Below are 18,350 nucleotides of genomic sequence, written 5' to 3'. Positions count from 1 at the left end.
AAGCCCTTCAAAAACAAGGCCTTCCCCCACCACACCCTTACACAATCCAAATAAAAACAGGATGTTTTCTAAGGCGCTTCGAGCACTGTTCAAATTAAGAAATGAAGCTTGGATTCTGTGGAAACAATAAAGTACTGAAGAAACCAGAGAAAGATTCATTAGCTTCTACAACTTAGCTAAAAAGGAATTAGGTGACCCATTGCTACATACCCCCCCAAAAACTATCAAACCAAACTTAAAAACTGCACCAAAAAATTCTGGTTTCAAATTAACCTAATAATTAGAAGAAAGTTAAATAGTGTCACTCCTAACAACTGGTATACTATCTGCAAAGACTTCTAGTTTACCCTACTAGACCCTCAAATAACATCACCCTGTATTCAAATCCACCAGATTTTGCAATACCATTTCACTTTAAACAAATCAAAACCAAAGATATCAAACAAATAATTAGGATGAATTCCTGATTATACCCCACCCCAAGGATCAGATGAGTTTCATGTTTTTTTAGGCTTTCTCCAAATACATATACCATCCACTTAAACATGCCTTCAACCTGTCACTATGTAAAAATGTTTTCCCCAAAATCTTTAAAGACATCCTAATTAAACCACTTCCTAAATCTGACAACTGCCTCTCTCCTTCACTGACGTCAGACTGCTTTCTATACGTCTTACACCAGCCAAACTATTTGAAAAAGTAACTTATAATCATTGCTCTGCATCACCGGGCAGTAATACCTTCTGTTTCCTAACCAACATGATTCTGGGCAAGCTGTAAGACAATGACAGCTATCTGGATTCTTATTGATCACATATTTAATGGCTATGAATGATGGTCAGTTAACAGGTGCTATCTTCATAGACCTTGCCAAGTGCTTTTGACACCATTATCTACCCATGAGTGGAGCTGTTAGCCACTGGTCAGCACTAGTGTTACCCAGGGGATCATCAGCTGCCTGTGAGTGATTGATCATTCTGTGTGAAACTAGACAGTGCTTACTCTTCAGATGCCCCACTTCTCAAAAACTTTCTTCAAGGTTCAGTCCTTTCTGCCTTGCTATTTTCCATATACCTCAACAAACTGACCTCACCCATACCTAATCTCCCAGGCGTAATGTACACCAATGGCATGGTCATCTGTATGTCATTCTCTTCCTGGACAGCACTCCAGAGTTTGCTAGAACAAAGGTCTGCTCTCCCTTAGTGACTGGTTGAACTGAAATGAATTTCCTGTAGACCCAAATAAAATAAAGATAATGATTTTTGCATCCCTCAGAAATTAAAATCTACTCCATTCAGGCTTACAAATCATAGGAAACAATAATGTTTGAAACTCTTTCAAATGTAGTAGCCATTGGCATGATAGGAACCTCAGCTTTAAAATTCACATCAAGAAAACCCAAAAGCAAAAAAAAAAAAAAAAAAAAAAAAAATACATCAAACTTTTTTTGGGCATGAAAAATCCCCATTGTTTTGACCTGTGCAGGGAGAGTAGCCATAGCTAAAGGCATTCTTTTTTTCACAATTAGTATATTGTCTTATGGTCTTCCTGATTTTGCCTGTCCCAGAAATTAAAAACAATCACAACCCTGCGTACTACAGCCAGCAAAATATGCCTCTTTATAGTACTGTCCCTCAGGTCCAAACACCACAGCTAAGTCCTGAGAAAAGATAGATGGCACCGCATTCCAAAAGAGAGTTGCTATCCTCCTCAGCTCTCTGCTGCTGCTGAAACTTAAGATACCTTCACCTGTCTGCCCAGCAGATTCTCTCTAAGGGAAATAATCCATAACCTTGGGTCATAATCAAACCATGCTCCTGCCCTTCATTTATCCTGCTCAACCAAAAAATTCACTAGCCACATCTCCAGTCAGAGACCCAAAGTATGGTGGTCCTCACCCCTCTAAGGATCACTTGACAGAAGAAGCTAAATGCCATAGCTTCCATACAGGTTATGTAACCTAAAATGAGGTAACAGTTTTATCTCTACTTGACTCAATCTCCTTCTCCCATTTGCCTACTAATGTTGCTGAAGCTACTAATTATAATCACTTCTCTAATTCTCTCCCCATTTTAGCCCTGTTCTTCATTGTCTTTACAACTTCTCATGGTTTGTACATCCAAGAATGATATCTGTTAGCCAACTTTATTAATATATAAATATGTGATTTAATGTATACTTTCCTATTGTATTTTACTTGCTCAGTTGTTGATTTTTTGTTGCATTCTATGACACGCCTGGGCTGACCCTGAAATAGGTTCATGTAGATCAGTGATCTACTCCAGTTAACAAAAATAAATAAATACAATGTAGTGTAATTTAATAAAATAAATTATACTTCAAAATGCATTGCTGGTTCATATGATTAAATGTCATAACATGATTATACAACAGTTCTATCAAATGTCAGAAAGGGAGACTTCTGAAGAAAATTTGGAAAAAAAATAACATCTTCTTACTAGCTAATTTCTTCTCATGTGTTAAAGTATACAGTGTTTTTGTGTTTTTCTTCAGCACCATCTTTGGCCAAAAATAATGTGGAGAACAACGGCTCAAAATCAGGGATATGTTTTAAATAATGCTCATATAAGCTTAGAAAGTTAAAAGAACAACAGGTTTTGCATTTGAAGTCTGAAACTCAAACATCAGTAATTGTTATTGACTTTTGCTCCTCAATAACTTGCCATAAAACCACAAATTGTATGAGGTCAAGACCAAAAATATAAGGCAAAAATTTGAACATTCTGCAAATTCTTGACAGTTGAGAGGTCTGTCATTGGCTTGTACATGTTCACAGAGCTCAAAGAATATTTCTGAGGTTTTAGAGTGGGTCAAAAGCATTTTCATTTAGTTTTGCTTCCATGTGATGTAGCTACTGCTTCCAAGGTGGTTTCTAAGTGTCTGGTTCCTGTCCTAGCAACCTTGAGGAATCTGGACATTCATATTTAACATTGACAGATAGACTGATTGTTGCATATGTCTGGACAGATAAATCCCAAATAGGGGCATTATTTTCATTGATTGGCCTAATGAGGGTTGAGTATAGGCAAAGGTCAAACAACCTTCTTTCTCTAAAGTTCTGTTCGGTTTCATTATTTATCCTTATTCCTTTTCTGTGATTGCCTTCTAATTATTTTGATTGAGAGTTTTTGGTGAAAACGAAGAAAAAAACTTAGTTAATTTTAGTAGCACTGGTTTTCCCTTATTTAAGAGACATATTATCAGTATTTGTAAGCTTCATCAGAGGCTGATTGATTTATCAACAACAGGGTTGGATTTTGCATCCCTTATAGAAAGAGTACATATAACTTGGAAGCTGATCTCCTAATTCCAGATTTTACTCTCTTTTCTTCTGGACTAAATTTTTTGCAACGGGAAAATGCCTAACACTATGAAATGATGTTTGTTTATTAAATATCACTGTAATCATGCACATTTTTGTCTTACTTTTTAAGGTGCATTATTCTATAGTTGTTTTCCCTGTGATCCAGTATTACCTCTTCTTTCTGCCTTTGAATTGTTCTTGACTGGAATTTCCATGTGAGGCCTTTTTTTTAAAAGTATGGATTATGAAATGTGATGTTAAGTTTTGGTTTAATAACTTTGTCCAAAGCTCCTTTTGCTCAGGTTCATTTTTTTTACCTTTAAATGTTTGCTGCTTAGAAATTTCTAATTGACCATTGTCACTTCTGCAAGAGCAGTTAATGAGTTTATATGTCTGCGTGCAAAGCATTTTTTACTGTTTTTAAATGGTAATTTTGCTACTAATCCTCCTGTTATTCCTAAGGCCATGGTAGTTACTTTTAACTACAATGACTTGGTTACCTTCTTTTCTTCCTGTCATCTTCAAAACAGAGAAGAGAGGCGCCTTAGTTATCTTGATCTTTAGAAGATACCATTGGCTTCACAATAACAGGACAGAAGAATTCTGGAATGATGAATAGTGTTTTATTTTATTGGCCGTATTTAAGTTGGACAAAGCATTGATAAAACTAATGTTTTCTAAATTGCCAGAAATTTGCACCACTTTTTGTGTCACTGCTGTCAAACCTTTGCTAGCCAGATCAGGGCTTATTCTGTAGTGTCTAACGCTAATACAACAGCCATTGACAAAGGAGTTTGTGCAGTAGCTACCTCCAAAGATGGATCCTGATTTGCAGCTCATATCTTTATTAAAAATTACATGTTGGCTGCCCAGTCCAAAGCCAGAAGAGTTTTTGTGTGTGGAGCACTTCAGGGTATCTTAGTGGTGCTTCCACTCCCCTCAGCAACTCATAGCTTGGTATTTTACACATATAAATAGACTATGAGTGGGACAGGGATTAATGCAGTATAAAGTAGTTGTGTGAAGTATGTCACCTGATATTCAGCCTCATTTTCTTGATCTGGGTATCAGCGTCCCCTACATCCCCGTATTTATTCAAACTTGTCTTTTTATTTTTGTCTTCAGGTAGTGATTCATTATGAATGGTGTTTGTAATGCACAATGACTGAGGACTCCTTGTGATGAGAGGAGGCATTATTAGGGCCTTGACTGTTATTAGGTGATCTTTGCTTTGTAAGGTTACCTCAGATGTTGCCTGTTTAATATACCATCCTTACATTCAGAAGAAAGGCAATCTAGACTCAGCCAACATTGGAGATTATACAAGGCCAGAGATGGTTTTTGGTACACTTACTGGCTGAATTGCTTTCCCATTCTTTTGACAATTTTCCTATGTGGTATCCAAAGTGTGGCAGGAAGTATACAGCAAACTGCTTTGGTAATAAGCTAATTTGAAAAACTGAAGCTTGCAAAACCAGCTTGCATTTCTCCAGCAACAGCCATTAGTGGCCAGATACTGTGGTCACATGCAGCACTGGAAGTTTGATTAACCCATATGGAGAGACTGAGTCCGGGAAAACAATATTAAATATTACTGCTTAGAGTTCCTCATACAACTCATCTTTGTACTGTATGTCAGCTGCATTGGTTATAAGATGATGGGAATGCAGCAGAGTGGATGCCTTGGTAGAGAAAAAAAACTGTGGTGGTATTTTTTGTCTTTATGAATATTCTACCAGTAACCACTTGTATTTTGAATGGATGTAGGTCATTAAGAATTGTGTTTAGAATTTCAAACAAGAATGCAGCTTGTAAAAATACTTGTGAAAATGAACACTTAGCAAAATCACTCTCCCCAGAAACTAGTGACAGTTTAGATTTCTTTGCAAAAAACATTCTTTTCATTAAAGTAATCTGTGCTTTTTAATTAAACTGTAGCATAATGCTAATATGACAGACTCAAATGTACATTGTCAAACCTTTGGCAAAACACGTGTTTATTCCTACAAGAAAAAAATACCCAGTATGGGCTCATCGTATTAATATATCTTGCCTTCGTTTCTTGCTTGTTGGGATCGGAGCCGATCCTCGGCTCCGACTTAGCCATCTTCTATAGCTCGAGAGCTGTTTACTGGCTCGAGGCTACCCCTTATCCCATGATGCCTAGTGCTAGCTATCCAGATCTCGTTTGCTGCTTCAGCTGTGAGGTTCGTTGTTACTGGCTCAGGCTCGTGTAAGTTTTATTATACTACTTTTCTATCAGATTAGGGTTCCTTTTTTGATAATTTATAGTTTTCAGCATAGTCGTTAATTAGTTCGTTGTAGTATTATTGTTGTAGTATTAGTGTAATTGTAGTTTCCCTTAGAATTCGTTTAAATTAGAGAGTTCTCCCCCCCCCCCTTTTTCCTATTCCTCTTGTAGGTAGCGTTTTTAGTTTAAGCCTTTCTCTTTTTACCTCATAGGTAGCCGTTTAAGTTAGAGGCTTCCTAGTTAAAAAAAAACAAAAAAAACTTCTTAACTGTAGTTTATTGTGTTTTGGTTAAGTTAGTGTCTGTAGTTTTTTTGCTGTTCGGCCCTTTGGCCAAAAATTTTCAGTGTAAGGTAGTATTTCTCTACTGGATATGTCTAAAGAATCCAAGGTGTCTGGATTCAAGAAGTGTGACTCATGCTGTCAGAAAATGTCTCTGACAGATGGGCACACTTCTTGCGTCTATTGCTTAGGCGCAGTGCACCTGCAGGACTCTTGTTCTGTATGCCATGCATTCAGCCCAAGGGTTCTGCAGGAGTGCAAAAATAAGCTTATCTTGAGGGGTCTTCTTAAGCCCCAGGATTCACCGGCCAAGGCTCAGCCGGTGAAATCTCCTAAACCAGCCAAATCGTCGGCTCCCAGCTTGGAGCCTTCATTGGCCCAAACATTACCTACTACTTTGGTTCTGGCTGGAACCGAGGAGGCTGCCTCCCAGTCGGCTCCACCAGTATCTTCGGAGCCATCTCAGACCCACAAGAGACCAGGGTTGCCTTCTCTAGAGTCGATACATTCGGCTCCTCGGTCTTCCCTGTTGGAGTGACCGCAGTCACAGATCCTCCCACTCCTCTCGGTCCTCTAGACTCTCGGATCACGACGTGGAGAGAGTGGTCAGTAGGTTGTTGAAGTCACAGGCACTGGCCAAAATGTTATCCAGCCCTCCTCAACAGGTGTCAGCTCTGTCCGCTTCCATCGATGTTCCTCCTCCGACTCTTCTGAGCTCAGAGTTTGTTGGGGTTCGAATCATGGAACAGTCGGCACCGATCACTATTTCCCCTTCAGTTCCGTCATCGGCTCCGATTCCCTCGTTGGTGCCTTCTGTCTAGGGATCGGGTGCCAAGACTCCTTCATCAGCTCCGAGGGGGCGAGTGGCATCTGACTCTTGTCCAACCCCGTTCTCCCTCTCGGAGCTTCAGCGCAGGTGAGCTCGGCTCCTACATCGGCCTCAGAGCCATCCCCCTCGGTGCGGAGGATGATTCCGGTTTCCTCAGAACCAGAGCCTTCTTTGCATCATGGCAGGGATGCCTTTGATGTCATGAGGAGTGTACTGGCCCCTGAGTCAGCACCACGTTCGACCCCACTGGCTCCATCCCCTGTAGTGCCTGCGTCAATCTCTGTCCCTCCTCCGGACCCCAAGCGTGGGGAACTGACACTCCAGAGCACCTCACTGGGTGTTTCCTCTTCTTCCGAGGCCTCCCCTGATCATTCAGAGGAGGCCCCTCGGAAGAGGATGTGCAAGAGGAAGCACATTGACTCCCCTGAGTCTGTCACTTCGGATACGGATTTGGATGAATCAGAAGGGTCCCCGAGATCCCCCTCTGAAGATGTTTCCTTTTCGGACATCCTAGAAATGCTTAGGCAGTGGGGGAACTGGACTGCCCTAGCCCCTACTGAGGACGAATCCATATTCCTGGATGCGTTTGGTTCCCACCCTTCCACCTCCTGGGTGTCTCCACCCTTCGATCCACTAATGTCAGTAGTGGCTTGAAGGGCTTGGTCAGCCACGGATACAGTAGAACCAACCCCAAGGAGGCCCGGCAAGTTTATCACTGCACCCCCTGATAAAACAGTTCCTTACCAAGGGTGTTCCTGTGGATGCCATGGTAGTAGCAGTGGCCACTAAAAAGGAGTTGGCGGAAACTTCTTCCTCTGTCCATCCTCCTAACAAGGAGTCTAGGACCATGGATAGATACGGGAAGCATATGTTTGCTTCAGTGACCTTTTCCATGAGGTCACTGAATTACTTATGCCATTTTACCAGGCTTCAGAGGGATCTCCGTAAAGAGCTTGGAGATACCCTCCAGGATCCATCAGCTGAAGAGGTTCAAGCTAAAGTAGCTTCTCAGCTGGCGACCCTTAATTCGGTAGTTAACTCCTCCAGGAGGCTAATTTCCTATGCAGCCGATGGTGCGAGTAGAGCCGCAGGTATAGGCGTGGCCCTTAGGAGACATGCATGGATGCGGCTGTGTAATTTTGCGGAGCCCTTTAGAGCGTCATTCACCAACACCCCCTTTGACGGTTCATTTCTCTTTGGACCACAGGTGAAGGACACTCTCACTAGGTGTGAACAGGAAGGCAAGACTCTCTCTGCCGTGGGAGTCCATTTTTCCACTCATTCCAGACCATATCCCAAAGGTCAGAAGAGTGGTAAAATGTGGTTTCGGAAATCCCAGGGAGCCTCGCCTGATACACATAGTGATTTTTTTCCTCCAGGGGCAGAGGTGGAAACAACAACAGATGCCGCCCTCGAGGCAGAGGGGGTCCGCAGAACCAGGGCAGCAGAGAATCTTTCTCTGACAAGCCCTTCCAGCATCCCTGAAGAGTTGCCCGGCTGCCCGCCTCTGGAGGCAGTCGGGGGAAGACTTTCACTGTACCCAAAAGTCTGGCAAGACATTTCGCGAGACAGATGGGTACATTCAATCATATCCGGAGGCTATGTAATTCCCTTCTTCCAATCTCCCCTACTGTCAAGCAAATCCCCCCCAGATGTTCCATCCAATCTGAGGGCCCAAGCAGTCATAGAAATGTCAAGACTGCTTGAAAAAAGAGTAATCCAGGAAGTCCCGATAGACCAACTTGGATCTGGAACTTACTCAAGGTTTTTTTAGTGCCAAAAAAGACAGGGGACTGGAGACCAATTTTTGATCTCAGCAGACTAAACAAGTCTGTTCAAAGAACAAGGTTTCGGATGGTCACGCTACAGTCCATTCTACCCTTTTTGGGTCAGGACAATTGGATGTGCTCAATAGATCTCCAGGATGCGTACTATCACATCAAGATGGACAGGCGCTCCAGGAGATTCCTTCGCTTCCGGCTGGGAGCCAGTCATTATCAGTTCAGAGCTCTGCCCTTTGGTCTCACCAAAGTCCCCAGGGTGTTCATCAAATGTATGGCAGTAGTCACGGCTCACCTGAGGTGTCAAGGATTCCAGGTGTTTCCTTATCTAGACAACTGGATCCTTACTGCTACTACCAGGCATCAACTCCTTCAAGCCAGGGACTATACAATCGCAATTTGTGCCCAGTTAGGCATTACTATAAATTTTGAAAAATCTGCCTTGTTGCCCTGTCAATCTATTACCTATATAGGAGCAGATCTAGATACAAAAAGTATGTCCGCAAGGCTACCGGTGGACAGGGTGGCCACGATTCGGCAGCAAGTTCATATCCTCATGCAATGCAAAAGGGTACAAGTCAGGTTGGTCCTTCAAACTCTGGGTTCCATGGTGGCGGCAATTCTTCTGATACCTCTGGCCCGTTTTCACATGAGAATCCGTCAGTGGCTTCTCTTCACACAGTGGTCCTTTCAACAGCTCCCCATGTCTCACATGATCATGATTACAGAAACTTGCAAAAGACACCTTTCCTGGTGGATGGTCTCCCCACTAGTGTCTCAGGGCAGACCATTCATCCAACCCCCTCTGGTTGCCACAGTGACCACGGATGCCTCACTGATAGGGTGGGGGGGGGGATTATCAGGGCAAGACAGTCGAAGGCACTTGGCAGCCTCATGAGTACCATTTGCACATAAATGTCTTGGAGATGAGAGCCGTGCTACTAGAGTTGCAAGCACTTCTGGAATCCCTCCCTCCTGGAACCACTGCAATTCAAACGGACAACATGTCAGTAGTGTGGTACATCAGCAAGCAGGGCGGAACCAGGTCCTACCCCTTATGTCGAGAAGCACTCAGACTTTGGCAGTGGGCGATTTCCTCCCAACGATTTCTGATTGCGATGCACATCCCTGGTAAGTCCAACGTCATAGCAGACAGGCTCTGCAGAACTCTTCTCATGCCTCACGAATGGTCTCTGAATCAGGTAGTTGCGGATCTGATCTTCCGCAAATGGGGACAGCCTTGCTGCTATCTGTTTGCAACCCCCTTCAACACCAAATGCAGCAACTATTTCTCCATTTTACTGCTTCCCGGTCACCCTCCCAGAGATGCTCTAGTCCACGATTGGCCTCAGGGACTTCTTTATGCCTTCCCGCCTTTCCCTCTTATACCCAAACTTATACAGAAAGCGATATCATTGGGTTGCAAAATGATCCTCATTGCTCCTTACTGGCCTCAACAGATTTGGATTTGGTTTCCGTTCCTACACTGTTACCTCCTTGAGCAGCCCTGGACCCTGGATCCTATTCCAGACCTGCTGATTCATCAATCAGGAGAGCTGCATCGATCCCTCCAGCTCACAGCTTGGTTGATCCAATTCCAACCCTAGCCAGGCTTCCCAGCATTTCCCCGGCTGTGCGTGAAATTATTATCTCCTCTCACAAATCTGCTACTAGAAAGACGTATGCTAGCAAATGGAAATGTTTCTCTTATTGGGCAGAGGCTAGGAACATAGATCCCTTTTCAGCCCCAGTTCACGGGATCTTGGAATTCCTAACTGAGCTTTTTCACTCTGGGTCTGCTTCTGCTGCAATCAGGGTTCAACTAGCGGCCATCTCTAACTATCATGTTGGTTTTTCTAATCTAAATATCATGTCTCATAAGCTGTGTAAAGCCTTTCTCAGAGGGACTACTCTCCTTAGGCCCCCAGTGAGAGATCCCCCTCCTCCTTGGGACCTTAATTTGGTACTAACCTCCTTGATTATGCCCCCTTTTGAACCGGCAGCATCCTGCTCCCGTAAGTTTCTATCTTGGAAAATTCTCTTTCTAGTAGCTATTACCTCAGCCAGACTTGTCTCGGAACTTCAAGCACTAAGCATTCGTTCTCCGTACTTAGTTTTTCACAAGGATAGGGTTGCTCTGAGAACTAATCCCTCCTTCCTTCCTAAAGACTGTTCAGAAAATAATCTAAACCAATCCATAGACCTTCAAGCATTTTTCCCTAACTACATCAACAAGGCAGAATACAAGTTACACTTTTTGGATGTTCATAGACAACTGTGTTTTTACCTGCATAGAACGAAGGATATAAGAAAGTCGGACCAAATTTTCCTTTCTTATGCTAGGGGCAAACAGGGTCTTCCAGTTTCCAAAGTGACCCTGTCCAGGTGGTTGTCTCACATTATTACCTTCATCTATCAAATAAGAAACAAAGAAGTGTCTACCAAACCGAAAGGTCATTCCACTAGGGCTTTGCCACTTCTGTAGCCTTCCAGTCTAGGTTGCCCATGGACTCTATTTGTGCCGCTGCCACATGGGCAAATCCTCATACCTTTATTTCTCATTTCAAGTTAGACATGGTCTCCAGGAATAGAGCTAACTTTGGTTCCACTGTTCTGAAGAGTCTGTTCCAATAAGCCACCCAGGATAGTAGGTGCTAGGGACGCTGTCCCAACAAGCAAGAAACGAAGGTGAGATAGACAACTTAACATAAAGAAGTTATGTACCTACCATGACGTTCCATGTTAGTTGTCTTCATCTCGCCTTCTTTCTTGCGTCCCCCCCTCCATCCCCCTGTCCTATTGGACCAAGAGGAGTTTAGGCTTCACCGGCTGAGTATTTTCTGGTTTGTTTCCTCTAATGACTTGGAGTGTATAACAAGTATGCCCAACCTGTTAGTTGGTCAGGTTATTCTTGCTATGTCTGGGGTTAGCTAGTACAAACGAGATCTGGGTAGCTAGCGCTAGGCATCATGGGATAAGGGGTAGCCTCGAGCCAGTAAACAGCCGAGGATCAGCTCTGATCCCAACAAACAAGAAAGAAGGCGAGATGAAGACAACTAACATGGAACGTTATGGTAGGTACATAACTTCTTTTTCACAAAGATATCGTATAATAGATTCTGAAGCTGAATTTTGATATATTTATAGAAACGTATTTTAACTTTTCTAATTGCTAAATGCTGTAAAATGTATGCTGGAACTTTTCTCCTCAGCTGTCTGCTGAAAATGGGATTTTGGCTGAGTTGGGCTAACTCAGTTAAATGAAAATAAATAATACACAAATAATACTGTCAGATATAAATACCTGGATAATTGTGTTTTATGAAGGTGCATTACTTAGCTGAAATCATTTGCATATAAAATATCTATATCTTTGTGTTCAGTTTAAAACCTGAGTGGTTGTAATTTGTGTCTGTCAAAGTAAACTTTACATAGATAAAGCTAAAAGTATGCTACTTTGTTTTCTTTCTAGATTGGCTGTTGTCCAGTGTGTTGCTATAGCATGGAATTCCTACCTCTCCTGGAAGGCTAATAAGATGTGAAGATCTAATCACCCTATATATCAAAATAATGAAATTTGTATTAGTGAAAGATTTAGTACACACTGTAATCAGCAAAACGACCACTGAAGCCATAGAATGTCCTGATGTGTAAACAACCACCAAGTTTCAAGACTGTAGAACAATGTAGCTATCATCTCGACTTCCATATGACAAAAATATGTTTAAAGTAATTTTGTCTTTTCCATGAAATCTTGAAAGGGATTTCCCTGTGAAAAATGCATGTTGTATAAGGAATAAATCACTGTTAAATCAGTTGATGCACATGCTGGGAGAACACTGCACATTGAGGATGGGGACCTGAGAAACTTCAGAGTTTGTCTTGTATACAACTCCACTTCAATAAAGGAGGAGTTCAGCATCACTGTTGTATTCAAACTAAAGTCCTATATACTTTGTGCCACAGCAAATCAATAAAAATATAATGTAATCTAATGTTCGCAAGCTTTTCATAGTTAAAGTCCAAAACAATGTTTGTTTGCATTCAAATACAGTATTCCCTTGTAGACAAAGGTCTGATACAGTGGTTGATAAAATAAATGAGCAGTAATTACATAGATCTCACAGCAGTAGACCAACTGTCTTTACAGTTCCGCCAAGATGGATAAGCGAAAATGTATTTTCCTTACACACAGGCAAGCATAAATGCAGCTGGGGTATTCCCTGAAGGGTTCAGCTCCATTCTCTCACAGGCATACCCTCTGGATTGCCTTCCTTCTTCTTATGTAACTCCTTCTAGAGTCCATCCATTACAGTGATTTTATAGATATATTTACATACAGACACACACTCAAAATATATATATATATATAATACATATGCATGCACACGTGTGTGTGTGTCATCAAACAGCAAACATTATAATATACTAACTCGTACAGTTTATCAACCTAAAGAATAGAGAAACATCAAACTCAGGAAATCACAACCAGCTCACAAATAGAAATCATAGTAGCAGTGATTGCGCAGGTAACAGCTGCCACCAGGTGAACCTTTCACATTTCTGCATATTTTTTCTTCTCTGTTACAGAACTGTGTGCAGCTGTCTCAGATTTGACTAAATTAACTTTCTATGAAATGGGCTTTCACCTAAATGGGCTTTCAGTCATTTGGATTCAGTCATTTAGAACTGTGCAATCTGGGCATTCATTCAGATGTCTGGTTCACACGCAGCTGTAAAAAATGCTTACATATACAGACCAACCTGGGTCAAAACAGCAGTTACAATACAAAAACTCCTCCTGTTGTAAATCAAGAATTTTCTGTTTCTTTACCAAAAGGTGTTTTATTTTATGACATTTTAAGTTCTGGGAAAGAAAAGTGAACTGGCAGCAGGACCCTTTGACTTTGCCTAATAGAAGCATCAGGGTGATGTAAGGGCATCAGATCCAACCTTTTTGATGAAATTTTGTGCTAGATATTTTTAATGACTAACTAAAGTCAGGCTAGTTTAATCATTATGCAATCCCCCTCACATCAAAGAAATTAGATATAATCTTTAGACTTCATGTGTCAAAAATGCTATAGCTTGATGCAATGATCATATCATCCACATAGCAAAAGTGAATTTAACCTCACTACACAGTAATATGTCTAACAGACAAACTAAGGAAGCAGATATCATCATTTACCATGCAGACCTGATGATAGTAATTTGCAGCTATCATTCTTGGATGGATTGCCAATTACATGGTACAGTTACTTGCCTCTTTAGCAGGAAAGTGTTGGCTGTTTAAAAGAGAATACCACAGAATGCACATTTATAACCATTAAAAATGTAGTCAAGTACAATAGCTGTTCTATTTCTGACAAATTGGATAAGTAGAACACTTTAATCCTTTGACTACTGTGCATTTCCCAGGAAGATGTCCCCAAACTTCTGAATGTTTTGCTGATTTTGTCTAAATGCCTTTATTTCTAGAGGAGTTGTGCATTTGTCAAGAATTGTTTAAGGAAATGTACTGTCATATTTACCTATAAGGATTCCTTACCTCTGAAGATTCCTTACTTTGAGCTCATATACTCAAGGGCAAAGGAGCAACTGCATCTTGTGTTGTAATGAAAAAATAGTCATATTAATGGCATTATATGTCACAACATATAAAAGAAAGAAAAACATCACTTTTATTCAAAAACATGTATTATTTGGCCTAAATTCAAAACAGTAATACATAGTTCATTATTGATAGCTGTTAGATTCTTTTACTTAGGAAAAATTTGAAAGCTAGACTTTTGCTGCTTTAAGCAATGGAGTTTGAGACAGCATATTACAAATGAAAATCTTTCTGGAGAAATATATATGTTTTTTTTCTTGCAATGAGGCCTCAATAAAAATATATTCTACATAGATGTGGCATAGCTCAGCCCGAGCAGATGTTATATACCTAGCAATGGAAAACTTTTGTGATGTGACATGCCAGACTATGTTAGTTAAGTGAATATACATGCCTTTTCTAAGAAGTAATAACTCTTACTCTTTTGAGAGTTCTGATGAAACTTTAAATAATTAATTCTTGAACACTCAGTTGCAGTATTCATCTTTGGCTGTCATTCTACTGTTTGGGATTTCAGTGCAGCTCAGTTTTCATTTTGAATACAGCACATACCTTCCTTATAACATGGAGTGCTGGCCATGATATTTTTGCAGTGACAGATGCGTTACTTTATATGAAAAAATATATGTATGTTTTGATGACAATGGAATAAAGACAAATGCTTTGCCAGTATCATGAGTCCAGTCTGACAAATGTCATGTAGTGGAATCTGAGTATAATACAGTGTCAGACTGTAGCAATGATTTGCATCAACAGGAGTATTCCTTTGCTGATGGATACATATATGGTGATATTTAATTTGTCACAACTGCACACATTTTGTCACTTGCTGAAATGTAGGTGATTTCATTGGTGGAACAGTTGACCAAATTATGTAACTCAAACTTCAGCAGCTTGACCATTACATAATCCAGGTGATCTCCTGTTTTCTATAAGGTTGTACAACCTTGGAGTTAGTGTATTTAATTTCCAGGGATGTGTTTTGTTTCAGTTTGGGTAATCACAAATGTAACCTACTGGCTTTGATTTGTAATTTTTTTTTTAGATTATTTGGGTAGTGATTAAATGGTAATTGCCAGTGAGTTAGTTCAGTGCTTTGTATTTTGAATAGTCATGTTTACAGAGATATATACATGCACACACACACACACACATATATATAAAAGGATGTGTGTGTGATTTTTACTTTACTTTTTATGACAATAGAATAAATATATATTGTGTTCCAGTGCCGCATAATCCAGCATGTGCAGAAGTAATAAATATCTGTAGTGCAGGTATCAATGAAAGATAGTGATAATGTGGGAACCTCAGAATTTAGTATTTATGTATAAAGATCTGCATGCCACTCCTACTTGGAGATCAAAAATATTTCATAAAAATGGCACCAGGCTACTCAGCTGCAAAAATGTAACTTAAGAATGCTATTCTACCCTTGGGGAATTAATTGTGTTCATGTGATAAATTTAACTAATTTTGGCTTCTTCAAATCACAGAATTTGAATCATGGCAAAAATACTTTTGTGCTGAAACATATAAGAATTATACTTTTGATGCAGTGGCAATTCATTAAAGATATCCTCTGCATCAATGAAAGTATAATGCAAAATAGCTGACTGTGGCAGTGAAAGGCCTATGAATTCCTGCACATAGTACCCATGTACAAAAGGCTATATGTCAGTCCCTTTGAGTCTTCCTTACAAAGTTTTTAGCCAATGGCAACAGGAGATTCTGCTATAAAATGCACCTAATACTGCCATTCTATGTTTAACAAATGTATTGTAACTTAGCACGGAATCTGAGCGCATCTCTTTTAAACAGAACAAGACGACCTTTTTTCATATTTACTGATAGTTGTATTTTTGTAACAAATAAAAAAATGAAAAAAAACGTACTATGTGCATTAGTTTTCTAGAACTCTCTCTCTCTCTCTCTATATATATATATATGTATATATATGCTTATGTATGTTTTGATTTACTCAGAAGAGGAGAAAGACTCTATCATGTCTGTTTCTGTTTTATGGACTTCATTGTTGCAGTACTCCATAAAACTCGTGACAAGACAAAGGGCAGTATAGCAGTCTGAGCAGTAGTAGTATGGTTCTGATGTTTCTCAAGTGAACTTTTTTCTGTTTGTACCTTTGTAAACACGTGTTAAAGGCCCTGGTAGACAAATTTCTACAAGTTTTTATTTGATTCTTTTTCTTGGGGGGTTGTGGTAAGTTATCTGTGAACTGACTACTCAAATGGCAAATATCTATTTTAGCCATAGACAAGTAATAGCTGTGCTTATAATGGTTGTGTCTGCTGTTTGAGGTCTACTGTTTACTGATACTGGCTGTGCGCATCATCTTTCTTTTTGTAGATCAGAAGGAAGCTGAATTCTGTTTCATCTATTACACAGAAAAATGGCTTTGTGCTCGTATTTTTTTTATTTTTGAGTGTACTAATAGATCCCTCATGTTTACTTCACCCATTTTGCCACTGCATTGGATATAACAACACCTCATCTGTACTTAAAACTGTCATTTTGCTTTGTGCCACATGCCATTATTTGGCCCCTGTGTATTGTAGCAAGTGGTACATTTTGGCTTCCATTTTTGGCAGTGCTGTGGTATGTTAGGCAAAGTCCCTGTCTTAGATTTATTGCTCTAAAAATATCTGCCAGCTTAATGCAGAGCCATCCTTGAGCTAAAGCAATAGTTATCCTTAAACACATTAGACACAACATGTCCCTTCATAACTGGAAGGCCAATACATTTCTCACAATTTCATCCATGGTTAGCCCTGTCAGTGTCTGCTCATATTGTGCTTCACTGCACTAGGATTTCAAGCATAGATCCAGATGTGTCTTGCTCTGCTGTGTTCATGGCCATAAACTGACATTCATACACAGTAAAATTCCATAGTTATCCTCCAGTGATCATGTGATGGTCCCATGTGAGCTTTTACTTAACTCGTAGCTCTTTATGCCAAGAAAATTTTTATGGTATATATTGATTGAATCCATGTTTTCCTTTGCATAGGAAAAGTAGATCATCTATAGATGATGTGTAACTTTCTACTGTAGATTCTATGTGGATTACCTGGAATTTACATGTAGATTTAAGAGGAGTAGGATTCATTGGATTTATAGGAATTTCAAGTAAAAAAAAGAATCTGGTAATTTCTGGTTACTATTTATACCTTGCTAGTATCCATCACCATGCCGTACCCCCTGTCTGTAAGAGGCATAGGCCAATTAGTTCCAGGGTAGATGTGTGTACCCCTCCAATCATCCAGGTTTCATTTAAAAGATGATAGTGTGTCACATCCATTAATCTGCAGGAGCATTCTGTCCCAAAGGTGGAGATGTACTTGTGATGAATCTGACTGCCAGTTACATTTTATGTATCTGCTGGTGAAGACTTAGGTCTCTGGTTCTAGTGTCTGTGGAACTATTACACTTGTGGAGATACAGAAGATCCAGGAGTACAAGGCCTAATTTTGTGTAAGGCAAGGCATAGCTCCTCCCTTTCAAGAGTCTATACGATACTGAAAAAAGAGACACTACTTCCAGCCTGCCTTGATAATATTTTGGTTGGGAGGGTGGCCTAATGGTTAAGGTGTTTGCCTTACAAACACAAGTTACAGGGTTTGAGTCTCACAAGGGATAATTGGCTAGGCTTAAAATGGCTCACAAGGGCAGTTAGCCTAGTACTAATCTATGAACCTATAAAGAACCTAAGTAACTTTAGATGTCTTTCTAGTTGCTTGATATGTGTAGTGAAGCACATTTGAAAGGAGGCATTACTCACTAATTAGCCTAATCAGTGTTTAATTAATCTTGGTGATAAGTGCTTAGCAGTTAGCTGTACTTTGCGGAATTATTTTTTCACTACTTTTATCACATGGTGATTGAAAGCATTGGAATCATTATGCCATGTTCAACTGCATTTTCAGTTTGTAGTGGGGTATTGCCTATAGAGTATGCTGAGGGGGTGGTTATTTAACAAATGTTACAATTTTGTATTTTTTCTAATTTAATTTGAGCCCATTTTCAGAAGAGCAGATATTTATGAGTGATTTCTTGCTGAAGGATTTGTGTATCAGAGGAGCAAACTTGGTTGGCCAGAGGTCTTGGTTCCCTGTCTTTAGATCAGAAAAGTAAATACCAAAACTTTGTGGTCCTAATACTGAGCCCTGGAGAATAGTCATACTTTCTGATGAGGTACTTCCAAGTTGTACATTTCAGTTCTATCTTTTGTAAAATTTGCTGTCATATT

General features: G+C 40.2%; 1 protein-coding gene across 6 annotated transcripts in view; it reads left to right on the top strand.

Moving 5' to 3' along the window:
• The window catches only part of MPV17 (mitochondrial inner membrane protein MPV17), a 1,215,652-nt gene extending 1,199,675 nt beyond the window's left edge, over positions 1 to 15,977 (top strand). For all 6 annotated transcript variants that reach the window (XM_044075476.1, XM_044075472.1, XM_044075473.1 and 3 more), the window contains one exon: positions 11,942 to 15,977. In XM_044075476.1, the coding sequence (XP_043931411.1) occupies positions 11,942 to 12,001 (60 nt within the window). In that variant the 3' untranslated portion in view covers positions 12,002 to 15,977. The remainder of the gene's footprint in view (positions 1 to 11,941) is intronic.
• Positions 15,978 to 18,350: the final 2,373 nt, after the last annotated feature.

The sequence above is a fragment of the Protopterus annectens genome, chromosome 6.part1, assembly GCF_019279795.1.
Source record: "Protopterus annectens isolate FY-2018-M chromosome 6.part1, PAN1.0, whole genome shotgun sequence".
Lineage (NCBI taxonomy): Eukaryota > Metazoa > Chordata > Ceratodontiformes > Protopteridae > Protopterus > Protopterus annectens.
This window is presented reverse-complemented; position numbering and strand designations above follow the sequence as displayed.